Below are 26617 nucleotides of genomic sequence, written 5' to 3'. Positions count from 1 at the left end.
GAAACCCCCCGTTTTATTAACGGTGCCGCCCTTCTTTTACGGCCCAACTGAAATGAGTTTCACTTTCAGCGTGGTCCACGCTGCCTTCAGGGAGTCTGAGAGGAGGGCCGAGGGACGCCCACGGCACCATGTTTTGGAAGCCGCTCCGTATATATTTGTCTATTTTCGGTGGGTTGTGAATTCCATGGTTTGCTGGTGAGGTTTGCCGTAGCGGCCGCTGAAGGGAAAAAATACCCCGGAGTGTCGAGCTCCTGACCCCTGCGGTGTGGCGAGTGTGTGGGTGGGGGTATGTCTGGTAAGTGTGTGTAAGGGTGTGTTTAGCATACAGGCATGCACTGCAGAGAGAGTAATGGGTGAGGGAAGTAGGAGTGAGAGAGTCTGTGAGTTATGGGTTTGTTTTCTAAATGAGTTTTTAAATAAAAGCACAACAACACAACATCTCCAGAGAAGCAAGTGTTCGTCTCCCTCCCAGTGGTGAACCATAGCGCCTGGCTTCATTCTGTATCCAAGCCTGGCGTACACTGCCCAGCTCTACTCCAGCAGACCCCGATCTAACACGTTACTCCAGCTAGCACCTATCACTTTACTCTATCACTGTACACTCGCTAACACCGATCCTTACCACAGCTAACACTGATCTACTGTAACTAACACTGATCTACACTGATCTACTCCAGCTAACACTGATCTACTGTAACTAACACTGATCTACATTGATCTACTCCAGCTAACACTGATCTACTGTAACTAACACTGATCTACATTGATCTACTCCAGCTAACACTGATCTACTGTAACTAACACTGATCTACATTGATCTACTCCAGCTAACACTGATCTACTGTAACTAACACTGATCTACACTGATCTACTGCAACTAACACTGATCTACACTGATCTACTCCAGCTAACACTGATCTACTGTAACTAACACTGATCTACACTGATCTACTGCAACTAACACTGATCTACACTGATCTACTGCAACTAACACTGATCTACACTGATCTACTCCAGCTAACACTGATCTACTGTAACTAACACTGATCTACACTGATCTACTCCAGCTAACACTGATCTTTTCGAGCTAACACTGATCTACTGTAACTAAAACTGATCTACTGTAACCAATCTACACTGATCTATTCCAGCTAACACTGATCTACTGTAACTAAAACTGATCTACTGTAACCGATCTACACTGATCTATTCCAGCTAACACTGATCTACTGCAGCTAACACTGATCTACTCCAGCTAACACTGATCTACTGTAACTTAAACTGATCTACTGTAACCGATCTACACTGATCTACTGTAACTAACACTGATCTACTGTAACTAACACTGATCTACTGCAGCTAACACTGATCTACTGCAGCTAACACTAAACTACTCCAGCTAATATTGATCTACTCCAGCTAACACTGATCTACTGTAACTTAAAAACTGATCTACTGTAACCGATCTACACTGATCTACTCCAGCTAACACTGATCTACTGTAACTAACACTGATCTGCTCCAGCTAACACTGATCTACACTGATCTACTGCAGCTCACACTGGTCTACTCCAGCTAGCATCTAACACTTTACTCCAGCTAACAGTGATCCTTACCACAACTAACACTGATCTATTGCAGCTTACACTGATCTGCTCCAGCTAACACTGATCTGCTCCAGCTAACACTGATCTATTCCAGCTAACACTGATCTACTCCAGCTAACACTGATCTGCTCCAGCTAACACTGATCTACTCCAGCTAACACTGATCTGCTCCAGCTAACACTGATCTATTCCAGCTAACACTGATCTACTGTAACTAAAACTGATCTACTGTAACCGATATACACTGATCTATTCCAGCTAACACTGATCTACTGTAACTAAAACTGATCTACTGTAACCGATCTACACTGATCTATTCCAGCTAATACTGATCTACTGTAACTAACACTGATCTACTGTAACTTAAACTGATCTACTGTAACCGATCTACACTGATCTATTCCAGCTAACACTGATCTACTGTAACTAACACTGATCTACTGCAGCTAACACTAAACTACTCCAGCTAATATTGATCTACTCCAGCTAACACTGATCTACTGTAACTTAAAAACTGATCTACTGTAACCGATCTACACTGATCTACTCCAGCTAACACTGATCTACTCTAACTAACATTGATCTACTGCAACTAACACTGATCTGCTCCAGCTAACACTGATCTACTGCAGCTAACACTGATCTACTCCAGCTAACACTGATCTACTCCAGCTAACACTGATCTACTCTAACTAACACTGATCTACTCCAGCTAACACTGATCTACTCTAACTAACACTGATCTACTGCAGCTCACACTGATCTGCTCCAGCTAACACTGATCTACTGCAGCTCACACTGGTCTACTCCAGCTAACACTGATCTGCTCCAGCTAACACTGATCTATTCCAGCTAACACTGATCTACTCCAGCTAACACTGATCTGCTCCAGCTAACACTGATCTGCTCCAGCTAACACTGATCTATTCCAGCTAACACTGATCTACTGTAACTAACACTGATCTACTGTAACTAACACTGATCTACTGCAGCTAACACTGATCTACTGCAGCTAACACTGATCTACTCCAGCTAACACTGATCTACTCCAGCTAACACTGATCTGCTCCAGCTAACACTGATCTACTCGAGCTAACACTGATCTGCTCCAGCTAACACTGATCTACTGCAGCTAACATCTAACACTTTACTGTAGCTAACACTGATCTATTTCAGCTAACACTGATCTATTTCAGCTAACACTGATTTACTGTAACTAACACTGATCTACTGTAACTAACACTGATCTACACTGATCTATTCCAGCTAACACTGATCTACTCCAGCTAACACTGATCTGCTCCAGCTAACATCTAACACTTTATTGTAGCTAACACTGATATAACGCTTTACCCCAGCTAACCCTGCTGAAACATTCAGCTCAAGACCAGTTGGTTTTGGATGGTCTAAGCTGGTCTTTGATGGTCAAGGTGGTTGAAAAGCTGCTCATCCAGGCAAAAACATACCCTATGCCAGTAAGCTAGGTGGTAAAGTGGCTCTTGACCTGCGTACTGTATGTTTCGTTTGATTCTGGCAGAGCTGGTTGACCAGCTTGTTAATGTACATGTGGAATATACACACCCTGGGCTGTAGGGAGTCTGCAGCCCTGTGTCGGCAGTGTATAATCGTGTGTTATGAATGTTCATGTTCATAATGACTAATCCAGGCCATCTCTCCTGGTAGCCATCAGCTGCTGTCTCCACTTAAACTGCACTATGGGAAATGCCATATTTCACTCAACACTTAAGGGACACATTCCAACAGCGTGTGTGTGTGTGTGTGTGTGTGTGTGTTTTGGTGCATGAAGAGATGCTAATATCATCAAGTGGATTTCCCTTAGTGTGATGGGTAAGATTTATTAAAATGGCCCAGAGTCACATTTTTCTTTATATCCGCAGCATCTCTACCGTAACTCCTGAACTTCCAAAGCTTTAAGCAACTCACATCAGCACATCTCGATACAGCCAGAATAAGTGCAGATCAACCACATTACTCAAGCTAATGCTAATCTAACACTTTACTTCAGCTAACACTAACACTGATCTACTGCAGCTAACTCTGATCTACTGCAGCTAACACTGATCTACTGCAGCTAACTCTGATCTACTGCAGCTAACAATGATCTACTGCAGCTAACTCTGATCTACTGCAGCTAACTCTGATCTACTGCAGCTAACACTGATCTACTGCAGCTAACACTGATCTACTGCAGCTAACACTGATCTACTGCAGCTAACTCTGATCTACTGCAGCTAACACTGATCTACTGCAGCTAACACTGATCTACTGCAGCTAACACTGATCTACTGCAGCTAACTCTGATCTACTGCAGCTAACAATGATCTACTGCAGCTAACTCTGATCTACTGCAGCTAACACTGATCTCCTGCAGCTAACTCTGATCTACTGCAGCTAACACTGATCTACTCCAGCTAGCATCTAACACTTTACTCCAACTAATACCGATCTACTTCAGCTAACACCACCACTATGTGACTAGTATTTGATTGTATTTTAGCCACATGCATTTACACAGGGTAGTCTCAGACCCCCTCCTGAAGTGGTCTGAGTGATCAGACTTGTATCTGGTGTAAACGCGTCTTGGATGTGCTAGTCTACACATGAGCCCAGAGTTAACACAGCAACCTGTTTAATGCACTGTTCCATAGGTGAGCATAGCAAATCCTTCACACGAGGCCGTACCTCTCATTTCTGCCCACTGGCACAGAGGATCAGACAGGGTCAAGACACTCTCCTGCCATGCCAATCACGCGTCAGCATTTCCATGTATAGCAGGGTATATATGCTTACGAGCTTTCTGATGGCTTCATCTCACCTCCTCGGTTGGAAGCTCAGGCTGGTTGAAGCCGTGCTTTATCATGCGGTGCAACTTGTCAGTCAGAGAAAGGTGAGTGTATACAGGTTTTAAAAGCCTTCTTGAACGTTACCTTCACCATTGCACAGGTCCTGGTATGAATCCCATCTGGTGAGGGAGTCCGTGGAGCTGTAGTCTACAGAGACATCTGCACCGTTCTGCCAGTGTTCAGCCCCTGAGAGATAGAGAGCAAGAGAGGGAGATTAGGTGTATATATATATATACTAATTTAAGTTGCACCAATTGCTGACATAGATGTGCAAATGCACACACAGCTTGTCTAGTCCCTATTGAGAAGTACTGCCAATAGAATAGGACTCCCTGGAGCAGATAAACATTAACCTATTGGCACCATGCTGCCTAATGCCAGGCGTGGGTTTGAGGGGTATAAAGCCCCCCCTAGCATTGAGGAGCTGTGGAGCAGTGGAAGAATTGTGTTCTCTGGAATAAGATAAGATAAGATAGTCCTTTATTAGTCCCGCAGTGGGGACATTCTCAGTGTCACAGCAGAAAGGGATAGCAAGACACTCAGTTACAAAAATTTAGATAAATAATTTACACTATAAACACAATATAAATAAGAATTTAAAAAGCAATAACAATATTATTTACAGCAAATGACTCTTAATTGTATGATGGAATTGAATGATGGATGGTGGAGCTCCATCCAGTACTTTTGGGATGAGTTGGGGAGTTGAGGATGATGAGTTGTTGGGGTGGTGATCATCATCCAACATCCTGCTCTCACTAATGTTCTTGTCGCTAAATGCCATCAAATCCTCACAGCAATGCTCCAGCTCCAAAATCTAGTAGAAAGCTAGCTAGCTTCTTCTCTGGACAGTAGAGACAGTTACTCCAACAAAAGCAGGGGAAACTCGAAGAAACAACGAAAGCAGGTGTCCCAATACTTTTTGTCCGTACAGGTTGAGTTGAGTGTAAAAATGTGAGATCTCTCTCTCTCTCTCTCTCTCTCTCTCACACACACACTCACACACACACACACACACACACATACACACACACAGAAATTAATTACAAAAGACATTTTCAGCTCAGCAGACTCCCTGTGTAGACTTTCTACACACACACACACACACATTTTCCCTCTTATTTCTTTCTTTTTCTCTACTCTCTCTCTCTCTCTCTCTCTCTCTCTCTCTCTCTCTCTCTCCTGCTGGGTGTCTCTTGTTGGAGCAATTTTCTGTGAAGTGTGTGCTGACAGGGCAGCAAAAGAGCACAGCAGGTCCCAGCACAGCTAACACTAGGGCAGTGTGTGTGTGTGTGTGTGTGTGTGTGCATGGGGAAAAGCTGGAGGCAAGGAAGAAGGAAGTAGTGGCACAAAGAGGACTCACTATTTCCAGTGTTTATTCTTTGTTTATAACACTTTTATAACTGATGACACAATAATAATCTCATAGTGTCGATCCAATATAGTGTTTAATTGTCAATAGAAAGAGCGGATAGGGTAAGATAGAGTCATCTAATACAGCCTATAAGAAAGAAGGAGCAACAGAGGACAAGGAGGAAGGACAGTTGGATAAAGAATACCTTGTATCCGTTCTGGGCCCTCAGAGAAGACCAGCTCCACTTTCCCATAATCTGGAAATCTGGGATCTAAAAGACAAACAGACAGATTGTCAGTGAGAGTTCAGGACTACAGACAGATCCAGCTGTTCTCTATTGGCTCTCTATTTCACCGCTCAGCCATAACATTAACACCCACTGTCCATGATATCAGCTCCACTGACCCTATAGGAGCACTGTGTAGGTCTGTAACTCCAGCCGGTCTCCATCTGTTTCTCTGCAGACTGTTATCAGCCTCCTTTCACCCTGTTTATTCTTCAAGGGTCAGGACCCCACAGGACTGACCACCACGGAGCAGACTGTAGTATCTGGGTGGTGGGTCAATCATTCTCAGCACTGCAGTGACACTGACTGACAGGATGGTGGCGAGTGAGTGTGTTAGTAGTGTAAGTGTTGGGCTGGTGGTTCGAGTGGATCAGATGCAGCAGTGCTGCTGGAGTGCTTAAACACTGTGTCTGTCCACTCACTGTCCACTCTCTATTATTAGACACTCTTATCTAGTTGGTCCAGCTTGTAGATGTAAAGTCAGAGACAGAAGCTCTCAGATTGGTCAGTCTCTAGTCCTTCATCAGTGCCCACAGGGTGCTGTTGGCCGGATATTTCTGGTTGGTGGACGCCTGTCAGTCCAGCAGTGAGTCTCAGGTGTTTAAGCACTCCAGCAGCACTGCTGTGTCTGATCCACTCAAACCACCAGCACAACACTTACACCGCCATGTCACTCAGTGTCACTGCAGTGCTGAGAATGAGTGACCCACCACCCAAATACTACAGTCTGCTCTCTGGTGGTCAGTCCTGTGGAGGCCCTGAGCACTAAAGAATAAACAAGGTGAAAGGAGGCTGATAACAGAGTCTGCAGAGAAATAGATGGAGACAGTCTGGAGTTATAGACCTACACAGTGCTCCTGTGTGGTCAGTGGAGCTGATATTATGGACAGTGAGTGAAGAAAAACAAGGAGAGGGTGTTAATGTTATGGCTGCTTGGTACAATAATAAGACTTATACCATAAATACAATCAACAGTCATAACCCATTATAATATATGCAAATAATCTTAAAATCTTAGTTGTATTAAACACTACTATTCAGCCACTGCACTTATTCTTAACGTATAGAAGTGAGTAATAGATCTTTGGACCAGAGACATTCTTATTTATAGACTGGTCACTTCCTGTCCTTTTGAGGTGTTAGATGTGATGCCCACTTTAACCAATCAGTTTTGAGAAAAGGTTTAATTAACCTAGCCTGCTTGTAGGCCCATACTTCAATACCTCACCCTTAAACGACTATTAAATAATAATAACTAAAAAAGTTGACTAATGACTAAAAAGTTGATTTTTTTTTAGATCCTGCGGAAAAGGAGTTTCTGATTTTTACCCAGATACCCCAATTTAGATTGCCAAGTACCCAACCCTACATATTCTCCGACATGTGCCACACCTCTTTTTCTAACTGCCGCCCATGCAACATCTGTGATGTGGGGCAAGAGCGCCATCTACCCACCCTACAGAGAGCAAGGCCAATTGTGCTCTTTGGGGTTCCGGCTGCCGATGGCTAGCAGCGTGAACGGGATTCGAACCAGCGATCCTCTGATCACAGGGATTTTGCTTTTTTAGATATTTGCCTGGCACAGATACTTCGAGTGGTTTGAGTCTGTGGCAAACCTTGGCCAAATCCAGAGGCGTTGGGCTTCTGGTAGCTTTAGGCAAGTCATTGTGTAGCGAAGCTGTGTTATAAACACTGTAGCTGCTAATTGTTACGCTAAGATTTCATTATTACTATAAGTGGGTTATAAGATCTTGGGTTATCGTCACATCATACTTCAGGACCTTACGCTCAAACGACATTGTGTACTAGTTTTATAGCAGGTGTCGAATAAATTATAGTAGCAATTAAAAATGTTTAAATGACAATTTTTTTAAAGACTTTTTAAGTGGTGACTACCAGTGATTCCTTTTGAGGGATAGACTGGATCACCCCTGGACGTCTCTGAGCTCCAGCTTTAAAGGAATAACACTAATGCCGTAAACAAAGCGAGCAGATCTGAACTATTTTGAGAGAAATTGATTTGTTTAACTTTTGTTTTGCTAAAATACTGAAAGTGAAGCTCAGTTTCCGGGTTTTCACAGGCATCTTTCCTGAGAATGAGAACAGAGCTGACTAACGCGGTTAAGGGACCTGAGATATCATCTGTTTTGGACAGTGTGATTGTCTGTTTGTTTATAAATACCTTTGTTGGCGTGTTCCATGTCCTCCTTCTCGAACATGAGGCTGTAGTCCTGCACAGCGCCAGTGTGGAACTGCAGTCTGAAGACCGTCTCCCGCTGAGATGGGCTGCTTTTATGGAAACACTTCACCTGCAGACGAAGCACAAATGATCTCCCCTAAACTACTGTTCAGTTATTGGGCTCATTCTATTGGAAAATGAGGTTCAGAAGTGGAGCAGAGTTAGAGCTGGTGCTGAAAACGGCTTCTTACGTCTTCCTCCACGGCTTGAAGGTTTGGGTGTAACAGTAGAGATGCTATCAAAAACTACATCCAGACTTCTTGGGAAAGGAGGATTTCTTCATGTTAAACTGTCAGCATTGAAAATGAGGACTAAAGTACAGTACATAGATCTGGCTTTCTGAAATTCTTAGCCACATTAGGCTGAGGATTTAGGCCCAAGGATTTCGGTTTGTTAGGTATTTGCATGGCACGGAGACCTCAGGAGGTTTGAGTCTGTGACAAACCGTGGCCAAATCCAGAGGCGTAGGGCTTCTGGCAGCTTTAGGTAAGTAATTGTGTAGCGTAGCCCTGTTATGAACACTGTAGGTGCTAATTTCCAAGCCAAAATGTGATTATTAATTTAAGTGGGTTGTCATTTATGCCAATTTAGATGCCAATATTAATACCTAAAAGTGGTACAACCTAAACCCAAAACCTAAACCTAATCTTAACCTCAATCCAAAAATGTAATCCTAACCCTCATCCTGGCCCTACTTCTAACCCAAAACTCAACCCAAAACCTAAACCTAACCTTAACCTTAACCTCAATCCAAAACCTAAACCTAATCTTAACCTCAATCCAAAAATCTGATCCTAACCTTAACCTCAATCCAAAACTTAATTCTAACCCTCATCCTGGCCCTAATTCTAACCCAATACTCAACCCAAGACCTAATCCTAACCCTCATCTTGTCCCTAATCCTGACCCTAACCTCAATCCAAAAATCTAATCCTAACCTTAACCTCAATCCAAGACCTAATCCTAACCCTCATCCTGTCCATAATCCTGACCCTAACCTCAATCCAAAAATCTAATTCTAACCTTAACCTCAACCCAAAATCTAGTCCTAACCCTCATCCTGGCCCTAATTCTAACCCAGAACTCAACCCAAAATTTAATCCTAACCCTCATCCTGGCCCCAATTCTAACCCAGAACTCAACCAAAACCTAATCCTAACCCTCATCCTGGCCCTAACCCTAACCTCAAGCCAAAACCTATTCCTCACTCTGGCAGTGCTACTGAGAATCTGATGAGTGTTTATTCCATCTAAATAGTGTCCATATTCAAATGCATATTTATGTATCTATGTAAGACCACTGTCTTCACTAAAGAACCTGAAGAACCCCTGGTCTGCGAGTGTAGAGATGTGGAGGACAGATACCTCAGCTCTAGAAGAATAGCAAAAACACCAGAAACAAACCAAGCAGTTCTTAACCATTCTGACCAGTGATGTGAAATGGGCTGTTTCATTAAGACACTGATAAAAATCTCAGTTTCTGATGAAGTTTCCTAACACTGCATTCAGAGGAGTTTGAGAAGGAGATGATTAGCAGGGTCGAGAGACCAGGGATATCATCTGTTTTGGACTGTGCAGAATTGTTTGTTTACAAATACTTTCTAATCATGCTTTTCTAGCTGTGTTCTTCTAACTGTGCTCTTCTACCAGTGCTTTTCTCATTGGGTTCTTCTAACTGTGTTCTACATGTGCTCTTCTAACTTTTCTCATTGGGATCTTCTAATTAGGTTCTTCTAACTGTGTTCTATATGTGCTCTTCTAACTGGGTTCTAACTGGGTTCTGCATGTGCTCTTCTAACTTTTCTCATTGGGATCTTCTAATTAGGTTCTTCTAACTGTGTTCTAACTGTGTTCTATCTTTGTTCTAACTGTGGTCTAACTGTGGTCTAACTGCTCTTCTAACCATGCTCTTCTAACTGTGTTCTACTAACTGTGCTCTTCTAATTGTTTGGTGTTTTTTCTAACAGTGATGTTCTAACTGTGTTCTTCTAACTGTGCACTTCTACCTGTGCTTTTCTCATTGGGTTCTTCTAACTGTGTTCTAACTCTGTTCTTCTAACTGTTCTGTGGTCTTCTAACTGTGTTCTAACTCTGTTCTTCTAACTGTGCTCTTCTAACTGTTCTGTGGTCTTCGAACATTGATGTTCTAACTATGTTCTTCAAACTGTGCTTTTCTTATTGAATTCTTCTCACTGTGCTCTTCTAACTGTGTTGTTCTTGATAAATCAGTGTTTAGTGATGTTAAAATAGGTGAGCTGGTGATGGAATTGGACCCATTTTGGTGATGTATAGAACCATATTTAAAGGTTATTTAAAGCCCCATTCAACTTCAACTTTGCAATACTTATCAGAGTTTTATACAGGACCATTATCTTTACTAAAGAACTTTTGAAGACCCCCTTTTTAAGAGTGCAGAATTACGGCAGAAAAAAATCAGGCTGAAAAAGCCAGAGTGTCCCTTTAACATTTACTGAATTAGCTTAATAATTGTACCATTATATCTCCCTTCAGCAGCTGCGCCGGCTCCAAGACGAAGCAGACCTTGTGCCGGTGGCCAGGTCCGATTTGACTGCATACACACAAAGAGAAAAGCCAGTTAAGCACCTCCATCAAGCAACAGCAAAGGTCAGTTAAAGGTTTCAGGACTGTTCTCCAAAAATAGCACTGTACAAGTATTATAGATGTATATCAGCGCCAGGTCCAACAACGGCCCGACAGAGATGACATACAGAAGCAGTGAAGTCACTGGTTAATAATTCAGTGAAGGAAAGGAAAATAGAGAGAAACTCACTAGACTCCTGAATAATACACGGTCTGCATCGCCTGGTACACCTTTATGTAGGGTCGGCACACTGCAACACATGGAGAAACATCACATAATTACTGCTGATCTTAGACAAACCTTTTTAAAACCTTTTTAAAAGCAACATTGCTACAAATGAGAATCCAGCATCCTTCTAGCTGTGTTCTAACTGTGTTCTACATGTGCTCGTCATGTGTTCTTCTAACTGCTTTCTAACCATGCTCTTCTAGCTGTGTTCTTCTAACTGTGCTCTTCTACTAGTGCTTTTCTCATTGGGTTCTTCTAACTGTGTTGTAAGTGTGCTCTTCTAACTGTGTTCTACATGTGCTCTTCTAACTGCTTTCTAACCATGCTCTTCTAGCTGTGTTCTTCTAACTGTGCTCTTCTACTAGTGCTTTTCTCATTGGGTTCTTCTAACTGTGTTGTAAGTGTGCTCTTCTAACTGTGTTCTAACTGCTTTCTAACCATGCTCTTCTAGCTGTGTTCTTTTAGCTGTGTTCTTCTAACTAGGTCCATCAAACTGTGTTTTGCTAATTGTGCTCTTCTCAATGGGCTCTTCAAACTGTTCTCTTCTAATTGGGTTCTTCTAAATATACTCTTTTAATTGTGATGTAACTGTGCTTTTCTAACTGGGTTCATGTAACTGTGTGTTTTTCTAACTGTGCTTGTCTAACTGTTCTTCTAAATGTGCTCTTGGAACCAATGTCTTATAACTGTGTTAGTCTACATGTGTTCTTATAACCGTGATTTAACTGTGCTCTTCTAAATGTGCTCTTCTAACTGTGTACTAACTGGGTTCTTCTAACTGTGATCTTCTAACTCTGTCCTAACTGTGTCATTCTAACTGTTCTTTTAACTGTGTTCTTCAAACTGGGTCCATCAAACTGTGTTTTTCTAATTGTGCTTTTCTCAATGGGCTCTTCTCACGTTTTTCTTCAAACTGGGTTCTTCTAACTGGACCCTTCTAACTGTGTTCTTCTAAATATACTCTTCTAATTGTGATCTAACTGTGCTCTTTTAACTGTGCTGGCCTAACTGGGTTCTTCTAACTGTGATTTTCTAAATGATCTCTCCTGATTGTGTTCTAATAGCTGGATGGTTCTAACTGTGCTCTTGGAACCGAGCTCTTGTAACTGTGTTTGTTCACATGTGTTCTTATTACTGTGATTTAACTGTGCTCTTCTAATTGTGCTCTTTAATCTTGGTTCATTTAACGGTGTGTTATTCTAATTGTGCTTGTCTAACTGCTCTTCTAAATGTGCTCTTCTAACTGTGTACTAATTGGATACGTCTAACTACGGTCTTCTAACTGTGTTTTAACTGTGTCATTCTAATTGTTCTTCTAACTGTTTTCTTCTAATTGGGTTCTTCTAACTATACTCTTCTAAATATACTCTTCTACTCTTTTAAATAAACTCTTGTGATCTAACTGTGCTCTTTTAACTGTGCTGGCCTAACTGTGCTCTTTTAACATTTATCTTCTAATGGTGCTTTTCTAACTTTGTATTAACTATGCTCCTCTACCTGTTCTCTTCTAACTGGGTTCTTTTCACTATGCTCTTAACTGTGTTCTTCTTGGTAAATCAGGGCTTAATGATGGTAAATCAGGTGAGCTGCTGCTGTTGCTGCTGCTGATGGAGTTGAACACTTCCTCCACACTGTGCTGGCTGGACTGGGGGGCGTCCAGGAGAACCCTGGAAAACCTGGAGGAACCGAGCTCTGTTCTTCAGACTAGCTCACCAACAAGATCTCACTACTTTCTCATATTATCTCATATGTCTAATAGAAAGCCACATATACTGTAACCTCCTAATCGACTAGTGCTTCCTTTTTTCTTGGGACGAGTATTAGCACAGGCATTCAAACAGACCTTTCCACATGACTGCATTTCCACACTGCGTCCAATCAACACATGTACTGCAGAAAACACACTGCAGCCGTTCACAAGCACTTCAAATCATCAGCCTTTCACAACCCTGTGGGATTGTGGGAAACCCGATCTGTGGTCTTTTGTGATTTAGAGTACAAACTGTGTCAGTCTCACGTGAAAGAAGTGTGTATCATGTGTGTGTGTTTGTGTGTGTGTGTGTGCCCTAGTCTCATGTTACTGTGGTTAGTCACATGAACTTCTGTGGATCAGATACTGATTTACAGTAAATCTCACCTCCCACACTCTTCCAGTCCAAACCAGTGTGTGTGTGAGTGTGTGTGTGTGAGAGAGTGTGAGCTAGTACCTGCATGTACATCTTTTTCGGTACATCAATAATATCCTAATTTGCATCTGTCTATGTTCTGATTCCAGGCACCTTGCCTGAACGTCAAAATGTCATGATGAATGGACCAATAGAAATGCTGCAAAATGACTTCCATTGGCTTCCATTGAAAGAAGACATCATGCAATCTTTAATTTAATCATTCATTAAATGGAATTAATAGAAATGTAACTGTCCTGTGAGGAAAAGGTTCACCCCCCGCCCCCTCCACATTTATCACTACTTCAAATGTCCATAATCAGAACCAGGTGCAGAACATCAGCTGCAGATGATCAGAACATGGTTGGAGAGGATTATTCTGGAGAAGCCTGGAGTCTTATTTAAACCTCAGACGTTTAGTCTGGTCTGCTCTTGATTGATGGTTGAAGTAAGGGGTGAAGAAGATCACCATGGCAAGATCCAGAGAGCTCTCTGAGGCCTTCAGGAAGAAGGGTGGAGATGCAGAGGAGTCTGGGAAGGGGTTTAGAAAGATCTCAGAACAGTTAAAAATCAGCCGCTGTTCCACTGACCACTGAAATCAGTTACAAGTGGAACAGCTGACAAACATGACCAGGGTCAGGACATCCCAGCAAGTTCAGCCCAAGAGCAGAGCAGAACCTCAAGATGAGTGAAGAAGACTCCAACAATCCTAAAAGGTCATCATGGTAGCAGGTGGCTCTTTCTACAGTTGAGGCCAAAGTACAGCTTCTACCATCAGAAAGAGACTAACGAACAGGGCTGATTTTGATGGAGGTGAGCGAGGAGGAAACCACTGCTGTCAAAAACATTTCGTTTGAGAATTATAGCCAATATTTAATTACATTTTGACTTTAATTACATTTAATTACATAATTTAAAGGGTTGGTTTGGGGGTTTCTCCAGAATCCGAACTGAGGAACCTTTGATATATGCATATTTAATACCATTAAAGCTCACAGTAGTGAAATCAAGAGCAGGCACAAACCTCCAGAGTTGTCGAAGTTGGGAATTCCATGGAGGATGATGCAGTGGAGGAACAGCGGAGAAGCGTTCATCTTCATGGAGCCACTCAGGAGACTGTTCAGAATCCACACGTATCTGAGAAACATTGGCAGAGAGTTGAACAGAGCATGTCAGGCAGTCTGCTGTAACTTCATCAGCATCAGCATCAGATGACAGAATCCAACACGCAGTTCTCTTATTATACACTCCTAAAAATAAAGGCCCAACACAAGGCCAAAGCTATATAAAATGGGGTTAACTGATTCCGAAATCTGTTTACACTGTTCACTAAACACCTCAGACCACTACACACACGCTTTACGACACTGCACATCCATCAAACACTTCTGCCAACTTGTCTTGTAGGCAAAACCTAAACCAGGAAGACAGCAGAGAACAAACCAAAAGACACTATTCTCACAAACCGGGAAACAAAGGCAAGCATCACAATGAATCAATGGGAAGGTCTCTCACAGAACATGTAGAAATGTAAGAAATACCAGCATTAGGTAAACAAAACAAACTCATGAACACATCAAATGATGGACAGCACTTAACTACTGTTTACATCAGTGACTTCATCAGCTCCCATCAATAGAGTACCTACACACCACTAACACACCCAGCATAAAGCTAGAACCATTCTGCTTAGCTCACCTCTACCTGAATGCTCTTATACGCACACACACACACACACACACACACACACACCCCACACACACACACACCCACACACACACACACACACTTTCTTTTGAATATTATCATTTATTTATTTTCCCATTTAAAATCAAATGTACTTGTCGATTTATATATATATATATATACACTATACTATACTATATACTAACAGATACAATAATATATATATATATATATATATATATATATATATATATATATTTATATTTTATATATATATAATATATTTATATTTATATTTTTATTTTTTTTATTTTTTTGTGATCCTCCCTTTGCACTAAATAAATAAATAAATAAATAAATAAATAAAGGGCTCTTTTGACTATATCCTAGAAGAACCACTTGCAGATCCACAAATATCTATATTTGAGTCCTTCACACATCTCCAAGTTCTTCAATGGCACCACTCAAAGAACCTTTTGCAGCACCTTTACTATCTTTCCACATCTCTACCAATCACTACTTCTAATGTGTAGAATCAGAAGCAGGAGCAGAACATCAGCTGCAGATGATCAGAACATGGTTGGAGAGGATTATTCTGGAGGAGTCTGGAGTCTTATTTAAACCTCAGACGTTTAGTCTGGTCTGCTCCTGATTGATGGTTAAAGTGAGGGGTGAAGAAGATCACCATGGCCAGATCCAGAGAGCTCTCTGAGGCCTTCAGGAAGAAGGCTGTAGATGCAGAGGAGTCTGTGAATGGGTTTAGAAAGACCTCAGAACAGTTAGAAATCAGCCGCTGTTCCACTGTCCACTAAATCAGTTACAAGTGGAACAGCTGACCAACATGACCAGGGTCAGGACGTCTTAGCAAGTTCAGCCCACGAGCAGAGCAGAACCTCAAGATGAGTGGAGAAGACACTTCTTCAAGAATCCTAGGACCTTTTTATCCTAGCACCTTTATTATTAAGACCACCTAGCCACCACCACCAGCCATCCCTGTGGTGCTCAACCCATCCTGACTGCTGGCCTAGCCACTGATTTATAGACTATAGCGGGTCTATGGGAACCCCTGACAGACCTAGAGAGGTTTTCATGGTTCATGAAGAACCATATTACCAGACAAAGAACCACTTAGGAATCATTAAGTGTCTGTTGTCTCTCGGACTGTCTTTAGGACACAGTAATGAATCTACACAGTGACTTCAAGGCTAAACCGAACTGGTGTTGTCATTCTGTGGGTCTGTTTCCTGTATGCGATGCTATGTGTCACTGTGCCATAGACAGGACGCAGACACACCGGGGGTCTGCTGTGGACATCAGACGCTTGTGGAGAATGATTCTTCAGAGTAGGGGTGAGGGAGTGAGTCAGAACAACAAGAGGGTATTGGGTTACTTTTTTTTCCAGCTCTCCTGGAATCTCTCCTCTATCCTCAAGTCAGTCTGGAGACCCAATCCTCCACACACTCTACACTCGGCACACTAAGTGCTCTCAGAAGAGGAGGGTCTTCAGTCTGGGTTTGAGGACAGCGAGCGTTGGACTCTGCTGTTCGGACACCCAGGGGAAGTTCGTCCCACCACTTCGGTGCAGGACAGAAAAAAGTCTGGACGCTCGTCTTACGTGGATCTTAAAGGATGGCGGGTCGAGCCGAGCCGTACTTGAAGCTAGAAGGGCTCTTGTTGTGTCTCTTTCACTATGACTTTCCGGGAACCTCAGGTTTCTCCACACTCGGTGGCTTCAGCTGTTAGGCCCTGAGAGCCCGAAGAGCTCATACGTGGGCTTCCTGTCAATTTCTCAGCAGATTTCTCCTGTACAACATCCGGAGAATTCGACCCTTCCTCTCTAGAGAGTCGCCCAGGTGCTCGTTCAGTCTCTCGTCACTTCAAGACTTCTGGCTGGTCTCCCTCTGCGCACCATCAGACCCCCGCAACTTATCCAGAATGCAGCATCACGGGTCGTCTTCAAAGTTTCTAAGTTCAGCCATGTTCAGCTTCTCCTCGACTGGGTTCTCTCTTCACTGGCTTCCTGTAGACCTGTAACCCTGACGCTGGCCTACAAAGCCAAGACTGGACCAGCCAGCCCCTCCGTACTTGATCTCAATGGTCAAAAATGGTCCGATCTGCACCAAGAGCCCTTCCAGTTTCAAGTACAGCTCGGCTCGACCTGCCATCCCTCAAAATCCACGGAAGACGAGCATCCAGACTTTTTTCTGTCCTGCACCGAAGTGGTGGAACGAACTTCCCCTGGGTGTCCGAACAGCAGAGTCCAACACTCGCTGTCCTCAAACCCAGACTGAAGACCCTCCTCCTCTTCTGAGAGGAGAGTGTAGAGTGTAGAGTGTGTGGAGGACTGTGTCTCCAGACTGACGTCTGTATTTAGTAGAGTCTAAGATTAGAGGATCTTCTGGATTCTAGCCGAAACAAACTGCTGTTGATTAACTTACAAGGAACTTTCTGGCCCAGCATTCTGGCCCAGAGTGGCAATGACAGAGACGCCGTTCTCCCTGTTCCAGTCAGTGGAAGCTGCCCAGCCTGAAAGATCTAGCCATCCTCTCTTGAAGAGAACCCTCTTTCAGTAACATAGAACCCCTTATCGCTCAGAGTGTAACACTCTGCAGCAACAGGGGTTTTATATTATTGCAAACAGAGCAACATACTTCAACATGCACTATTTGGTCAAATGTTTGTGGACACCCCTTCTAATGAATGCATTCAGCTGCTTTAAGCTGCACTTTTTGCTGACATAGATGTGCAAATGCACTCACATTCACACACACACACACACACACAGCTTGTCTCGTCCCTGTAGAGAAGAGCTGCCAATAGAATAGGACTCCCTGGAGCAGAAAAATAAACATGAACCTATTGGTACCATGCTGCCTAATGCCAGATTTAGGCTAGAGGGGTATAAAGTGTGGGGTATAAGAGGGGGTATAAACCTGTGCTCTCTGGAATGATGGATTTTTAGTCAGGATGAGTTGAGGTGGTTATCATCCAACATCCTGATCTCACTAACACTCTTGTCGCTGAATGCAATCAAATCCTCACAGCAATGCTACTGCAAAATGTAGAAGAAAGCCTTTTTTCCTGGTCAGTAGAGACAGTTACTCCAACAAAAGCAGGAGAAACTCTTTTAATCCTCTTACTTTCAGAAGAAGCAATGAATGAGCAAGTGTCCAAATACTTTTATGAAATGATATTACTCTAAATACAGAGCTTAATTACATTTGAAAGGTGCAGCAAATGGACAGTGACTCTCTCTGCTTCTAAGGGTGAGAAGGTGATGGATTCGGCCTTGAGGTGCTTTTACCTTTTCTGAGAGGGGGTCATCAGAGCAGAGACTTTATCATCGTAGAACTTTCTCATGGCAAAGCGGTCCAGCGCCTGGTCCGCACTGTAACACACACAACACAACCAGACAAAGGAAGTGAATCACATGTAGGAACACACACACACACACACACACACACACACACACACACACACACACAGAATGTATCCAGTGAGAGCAGGGATTTCAGTGTGGAAGAGCACAATGCCCTGGTTAAGTAAACACTGGGGAAGGGGAGACAGCAGAGTGTGTGTGTGTGTGTGTATGTGTGTGTGTGTGTGTGTGTATACACAACCCTATCCCAACACCACTAAGCCAACACACACTGTACGCTTTTCAACACAGGCCTTTCTCTTTTCACTATAACACACACACACTCACACACACACACTCTCTCTCTCACACACACACACACACTGTATAATCGCCCAGTGTGTTGTGGATGAAGGAGGAAGTCACTCACACACCACAGCAGGAGTCTGTGTGCAGAGCAGATCAGCATAAATGCATGTGATAATCACCACTTCAACCAAATGAGTGACCACAGCTGCGGACTGCCCATCACCTGCTGCCTCAGCTGATCCAGCACATCTCTCTTAGTGCTGTTTGTGAGCAGTGTTTTTACACCCATCACTCTGAGTATCACAGTATTACAGTATTACAGTAATACAGTAAAGTAAGCCTCCTAAAGAAGAGATTACACACATGCACACTGTGACAGTTTCACTAATCCTGTAGTCTAGAAGATGATCTGTAACAAACACCAGCAGTCAACACAACAGAGACCCAGTGAAGAGATTAACCAATAGAATTACATGTATTTACACACACACACACAGTATATACACTGTATACACTACGGTAAGCTGTACGTTCTGTATTGAGTAAAAGGGAAAGTAAATTTGCAAACCTGTGTACATTTATATTTATACTGTCATACATTTTATAGTGTTACACACATTTATATTTATACACACTTATGCAGTTACATACTTCCTATACTGTTAGATACTCCTGGCCTGTTGCATAATTTAATACTGTTGCACACTTTTATACATTTACAAAAAGAACTACAGTTTTATTATTTTTATTACTAATTACTATTTTTACATGATTACATACTTTTGCATATTTTTACTGTTACACATATTTTTTACACTTTTATACTGGTTACATACATTTTTTTATGTTTACACTGTTGCACACATATTCTTTACACTTTTATACTGTTACACATATATATGTTTTAATTTTATACTGGTTACATACTTTTACATTTTTAAAACGTTTTATGTTTTCCACACTTTTATACTGTTACACACACACACACACACACACACATATATATAATTTATTAATGATATATTTAATTTTATACTGGTTACATACTTTTACATTTTTTATAGATTTATATATTTTTATATTTTTATACTGTTACAGATATTTTCTATACTTTTGCAATGTTACACACATTTTTTATACTTTCATACTGTTACATACCTTTACATTTTTATAGTTGAATTCTGTTACATCATTTCAATATTGTACCTGTTTCATGTTATACTGTGACAATTTTTTTATATAATTTTATCACATTTACTGTAACTGTACTTTTATACTATTGTACACTATTAGACTGCTATACTGTCACTCACTTTCATTTATGTACACAGCCTTTTATACAGCTTTACACATCTCATACAGCTGTGATACTATACATTAACCACTACTGTGATATTGCCCAAATTGGCACTGAAACGCACTCATACATCATTATAATGTAATGTAACAATTTTAAAAGTTTAAAATGATGTGTACTTCATTACATTTTTACATGTATATTAATATTCTTTTTTTACACTGCAAATTTTATTATTATTACTATTACTATATTATTAAAATTACTATTTTTACATAATTACATACTTTTACATATTTTTACAGTTACACATATTTTTAACACTAATACTTGTTACATACATATATAATGGAGTTTAAAATGATGTTTACTTCTATACGTTTTTACATGTATATTAATATTCTTTTCTTTTACACTGCAAATAATATACAAAGGCTTCTTTAAAGCTTTTTGCATTGAGATTTGTTCACTGTAGTAATATGAGTCATTGTGGATGCTATTTTATTATAATAAGGACAGGTACTGTCACTGCTGTCGTTATGTAACGCAGTACAGTTTAGAAAAGATTTCTAGCTCAAGGATAAATGTTTTAGTAATTATACAACAATTCACAAAACTGCAATGAGACCGGAGGTGGTGGTTAGTACCTGGCAGAGATATCCGTAAAATGGACAAATGAAGAGATGACCACACCGATCCTCCCCTTTCCTCCCTGGAAAAATCAGACAAGACATGTTTTGTAGGAGTATAGAGATCAGACTTAAGTCCAATATGATTTGTGGTTTTATGATTCTGTTCATATTTTAATATGGTAATATTTTTATTAGCATACAGAAAATTCAACAGCATAAAACAGCAAAGATTAAAAAAAGACTACATGCTAATATGTCAGGACCAAGCTCCAAAACACAGCATATACCAGCAGATCTGGTCCCAGTATAGACCAGTATAGACCAGCATTGAATTCATCCTAGTCTAACATGCTAACATGCTAACTTCCAAACACTGACTCTAAAAGTAATGAGGAGACTGACCCCAGTCAAGGATAGCTATGGTACCCTCCACTAACTGTCCACTGTGAGCTGTGTGTGGAGTCTCACCCTGCAGTGAATGACCACCACATGCAGCGGGTCAGCGTTGAGCCAGTTCTCCATGGCCTTGCAGATGGTGCAGATCTTGTCCAGCGGAGGAGCGTGTAGGTCTGGCCAGCCTGTGTCCAGCGTCTGAGAGAAGATCAAAGGCAAGCAAACAGATCAGTGAAATCCAACAACCCAATAACTCAGAGAACCTCAGAACTGACTCCCTCACAGTCCAGGATTTCCCTTTTTATTAAGAAGGTATTAAGTAAAAGTCAAATTATCAATGAAACGAATCGAATATAAATTCTAATCACATACTGAACATCAAATAAAACGCTGTAATGTTCAGTATGGTAATATTTTTAAATCAATGATCAATTACCTTATATTCTGTCTTATACACTACAACTAGCAGTGAAATGCGTAGACGACTGTCTAGACATGTGGAAGCTTGATTAAAAATATAGATACAAATATTAAGAAATATATAGAGATAAGAGATATAGATAAAAATAAAATACATAGAATATAGGATATAGATTTAGGAGGGGTGTAGTAGTGAGTTTAGCAGCTAAGCTAACTTATTAGATTACCTAATTAAATATGATTCGATATGGTTTTATATGATGATATATATTATATGTTCATATTATATTTATATGAGTTATATGATTAAAAAAAATAAGCTAATACTTCATGGCATGGGTTCATGGGTTCGCACTACAAACTTTTAGCCTCAATTTTAGTTTTATTTGAAAATTTGGTGAAAGGTTGCGAATTCGTGACCCCCGTGTCGCCGTTCAGGCTGTTCAGATTCCCGGTTATAAGACAATGGGTTGTGTAGCGTGAGGGTTCATAAACAACACTGTCGCGCAGAACAATACCACATGGGTGAATATTTGTAATATATTTATTAGCATACAGAACATTCAACAGCATAAAACAACAAGGCTTAAAAAGCTGCTCTTTAAATTGACGACATGCTAATGTGTCAGGACCAAGCTCCTCCTAAACACTGCATATACCAGCAGATCTGGTCCCAGCAAACCAGCACAAACCTATATAGACCAGTATATACCAGCACTGAATTCATTGTAACATGCTATCCACAAGCTAACATGCTAACATCCTTATGTCTTTCAAAGGTAATTCTGCTTAAACAACAGCTGAGATGTGTACATATAATATAATATAATATAATATAATATAAATATATATATATATATATATATATATATATATATATATATATATATATATATATATATATTATAATCAGGAATCTGAACAGTGACACAGGGGTCACAAATTACACGATCCTTTCCCAGGAGGAACCTGACTGTAAACTGCTTATGAGACACTAATAATAATAATTGATTTAATTATATTTTCTATAGTTTAAAAAGTTGATTGTACACACACTCAGCTGATGACTCAACACGTGTCTAAAAGCTCATTCTTTTCCCCCCAATTTGATACTGCCACTTCACCCGCTCGTTCATAGCTCCCCCTGGCACTGGCAGTGCTCCTGACACCAGGAGGGTAAGGACTTAACACATGTCTCCACGTCTGATACATGCCACGCCAGCCACCACCCCTTTTTTTTCAAACTGCTGCCGTTGCGGCATCACCGGTCAGAGGAAAGCACTGGGTCCCCAGCTCCACCACACCAGCTAACAGAGCACCATCTACCCATCCAGAGAGAGCTCGGACAGCTGTGCCCTCTCTGACTCCGGCTGCTGATGGCAAAGCGGCGCGGCTCGGGATTCGACCAGAGTAAAATCTGATTAGATTTGGATGCTTGTTAAAAATGAGCTCATTAACATGTGGACTATGATTGGCTGTTACTGAGGTCATATGTTAAAAAAAGGTAATATTTTTTTAAACAAATTTACATTTAAGATTCTACAGCTTTACCTTGGGGTTCATCTTGGTCAGGTCATGTCTCTTTTCTGACAGGTTGATCACCTGAAAGGAAAACACAGCACTGAGGAGTTTTCACAGGCTGGAACAGTAAAGCACGGCTGGCTGTGGTCTGATACTTAATACCAGCAATGCCTCAACAGAGCATCTTCAGGATCTTTAGCTCAACCTTAATCAACTACAAAGAACCACTCCAGATGACGTTTTACCAGAGATTTCTTTGGAAGGCCCACAAACACCTTAGAAAGTGTCCCCAGTTTTCCAACCCTGCTACCCACCCTCCCCCTACCATATGTAGTGATCCCGACACTGGGAGGGTGAGGAGTGATGCACACATGCACAACCAGCCACCACCTCTTTTCCAACTGCCGCCAATGCAACGAAAATCACCAGGCGACCAACGGGCTGCCAGCTAGCAGATGGCAGTGCCAGCCAGCATCCCCACTGGAGTGATGTGGGGGGAGAAAGAAAGAAAGAGAGAGAGGCCAATTGTGCTCTCTCAGGCTCTGGCTGCTGATGGCAGGCAGCATGACCCTGCGATCCTTAGTCTGCAGGACCACTCGGATCCCTTTGACAATGTAATGCTGACAGTGTTACTCCCACGCCTTCTACTACTAACAATTCCCAGAAGAGTGGAGGCTGTTATGTGGGGTCAGCTCCATACTAATACCCAGGGTCTTGGAATGGCCAGGCGTCCACATACATATTTCATAAAATCTATGACGCTGTAAACGCAAAACATCCGCACTACCACAACACCGCCCAAATGAGTAAATTACTGTTGTTTTTTACAAGCCAGACTGTGAAAAGACCGTTTTGCATAGAAGCCGTTGCGTAACGGCAACACGAGACAAGCCGAAACTCATTCCTTTAGGGCCTGTATTTCTGAGGAGCTTCTCTCCAGCAGACGGTGCGTAAACACACGGGCGTGTCTTACCAAATAGTTATCAGCGTGTTTGGACTTGAGCATGCGCGTGACATCCTTGAGGTTGTGCAGGTAGGTCTCCTCCGAGCAGCTCTGGGGGAAGGATACGGCGATGATGCGCTCCGTCACATAGGTCAGGTCAAGTTCGTATCCCTCCTCCATCTGAACACAAAGAGAACATGGACAGGTTTAGGCTGAGACTGTGAGAAGGTCCTGTCTTTCTTTAAATTTAGTAGTCAGTCCGATAAGACACTCTACTTGTCCAAATGTTTGCGGACACCCCTAGTAATGAATGCCTTCAGCTAATTTAAGTTGCACCCATTGCTGATGCAGATGTGCAAATGCACATACACAGATACACAGCTTGTCTAGTCCCTGTAGAGAAGTACTGCCAATAGAATAGGACTCCCAGGAGCAGATACACATGAACCCATTGGCACCATGCCAGCTAAGGCCAGACGTGGGCTAGAGGGGCTAGTATAAAGCTCCCCAGCATTGAGCTGTGGAGCAGTGGAAGAACTGTGTTCTCTGGAATGATGGATGGTGGAGCTCCATCCAATACATTTGGGATGAGTTGGGGATGATAGGGTGGGGTGGTGATCATCGTCCAACATCCGGACCTCACTAACATTTTAGCGGCGGGATGCAAACACATCCTCAGAACAAATCTAGCAGAAAGCTAGCTAGCTTCTTTCCTGGACAGTAGAGACAGTTACTCCAACAAAAGCAGGATCAACTCTTTTTAATACCCCTGATGTCATAACAGATAAAGAATGAGTGTCCCAATACTTTTGTGCATTCAGTGTATATCTCATGTCTCAGTTTGTTTCATTAGTTTTGCGCTGAAACTTTGAAGCTAATGTAGCAAACAAGCAATAGAAGCTCACAAAATTAGCCTGGCGCTAACAGCATGGAGTTGTTATCCAGAAACATGGACTGAATTCAGGATTAATTCAGGAGACATGGAAAAATAAAAATAATACCAAAACTATGCATATTTTTATTGTTTTACTTTACTGTGAATATGAGCTGCAACCTCGCCACAATTCAGTCAGGCTTTGGAAAACAGCGGCAGGAGCTTTGTGCCAGGGGTTTTTCATAATATTGTCATTATTAAACAGCAACATACAGCAACATATAATGGTTTTAGCTGGGTCCAAAACCGTGCCCTATTCACTATGTAGTGCACTACTTTAGGGTTCCGCCATTTTGTAGTGGTGTCAGATGTTTTAGTGCACAGTAACAATCTTATAATGCACTACTATACCCCATAATGCACTACCACAATATGTAGTGTGCAAGCGATGTATGCTAAAAGGACATGGATTACCCAGATTCCAATGCGTTGTTGGTTCGCAGATTTGCGCGAAGCTTCTCTGAAGAAGGCCGAAGTTCGGATTGCTTATGCGACGTGCCCTGCTGTTGCACATAGTGAGGTGTCCAGAATCGTTCAACACCTTGCCGAATTCCGCTCCCTATAATAGAGCTCTACATAGTTGTCAGCCCCTCGGTATTGCGCCCTCCACCCGGGGCGATTCCGAGCCGCCGGTTTTGATTCATGGATTCGGTTCTTGTTCATTTACGTTCATGTATGTTCGGTTGATTCATGTTCATGTGTTTGATTCAGGTTTATCATGTCTTGTTTAGTTGATGTGTTTCACCTGAGGGGGTACTTAAGGAGCTCAGCTACAGAGCTCCTCGCCGAGAATTGTAGGTTCAGAGCCTTGAGGTAGCCCAAGAGGTTCGATACACTGACCACGGTTTGTTTAGGCCAGTTTGGTTCACAGTTCAGATCCACTAGCGGACCTTGCTTCTAGCATTGAGTTTTGCAAGATATATCCAGGTTTTGCTCGCTCGCTCCAGCTAGGCGACCTTCTTCTACTTCGCATCTCCAGGTTTGGTCAGCCTAGCCATTTATGGTTCAGCGGCTGGTTCCCCAGCTCTCTCCCCACAGTTTGTGTAATCTCTGGTGGGAGGTTCATGCTTGTCCTTAGTTTCCCCTGTAATCTCCCCAGGCATGGCCTGGTAGGTTGTTTTGTGTTGTTACTAGTTCTCCCTCACCAGCTTACCCAGCTCAGCTCCGAATGCCCCCTGGGTCTCAGGTGTGCTTTTGTGTTCACCTGTTTTAGTTGTCAACTTTAGTTGCTGCATTGGTTGCTTTCGTTTACCCTCTGGCCTAACCAGCCATGACAATAGCGATCAGGGGATAGTGAATAGGGCACGGTTTTGGACACAGCTCACGTCTGTTGCAAGCTTCAAACTCAAAAATCTCATTTTTTGGCTCTTTATTTTTTACTTTTTGATACAATGCTAATCTGATAGCTGGTCTTTTTTATATTGTGTCAATTTCATGATGGATGGAAATGCTCCAAACACTTTTCACATTGACGTCCATTGAAGGTTAAGAAGGTTTATTTCCTTCTTCTGTAAAGTTGCCAGGTTTCTGCACCATAGCAATGACTACAAATGCTAAAAAAAAAAAAACGTCTGAAAAAATGCTCCAGTACATCGCCATGCTCCATTAGCTTTGTGCTAATACAGTACTAAAATCCAGTAGGAGGGCTAACAGAATTAGCAATTGTTTTTGTGAATTTTTGCGAAAGTGGACATTTGTGACCTGCATCTGTTAGCAAAGAATAGCCTCAAGTCCATTTAGCTACTGAGTGAAACACCTTAGTGTGTAATAAGCCTTTCTG

The 26617-nt window shown here is 41.9% G+C and overlaps 1 protein-coding gene across 2 annotated transcripts in view; it reads right to left on the bottom strand.

The window, feature by feature from the left end:
- Window positions 1-26617, bottom strand: part of LOC140561951 (tensin-3-like) — an 82330-nt gene that overhangs the window by 34196 nt on the left and 21517 nt on the right. The window contains exons 2-12 of one of the 2 annotated variants that reach the window (XM_072687239.1): window positions 23934-24083; window positions 22991-23041; window positions 21095-21217; window positions 20642-20706; window positions 18335-18418; window positions 14369-14481; window positions 11141-11201; window positions 10843-10918; window positions 8294-8420; window positions 6031-6096; window positions 4556-4657 (exon numbers count right to left, since the gene is read on the bottom strand). In XM_072687239.1, coding sequence (XP_072543340.1) covers window positions 4556-4657; window positions 6031-6096; window positions 8294-8420; window positions 10843-10918; window positions 11141-11201; window positions 14369-14481; window positions 18335-18418; window positions 20642-20706; window positions 21095-21217; window positions 22991-23041; window positions 23934-24083 — 1018 coding nt within the window. Of the gene's footprint in view, window positions 1-4555; window positions 4658-6030; window positions 6097-8293; window positions 8421-10842; window positions 10919-11140; window positions 11202-14368; window positions 14482-18334; window positions 18432-20641; window positions 20707-21094; window positions 21218-22990; window positions 23042-23933; window positions 24084-26617 lie in introns of both variants that reach the window. The other variant, XM_072687238.1, reaches the window with a different exon arrangement.

The sequence above is a fragment of the Salminus brasiliensis genome, chromosome 9, assembly GCF_030463535.1.
Source record: "Salminus brasiliensis chromosome 9, fSalBra1.hap2, whole genome shotgun sequence".
Taxonomy (NCBI): Eukaryota; Metazoa; Chordata; class Actinopteri; order Characiformes; family Bryconidae; genus Salminus; species Salminus brasiliensis.
Note: the sequence above shows the minus strand (reverse complement) of the source record. Positions and strands in the feature narration are given on the sequence as shown.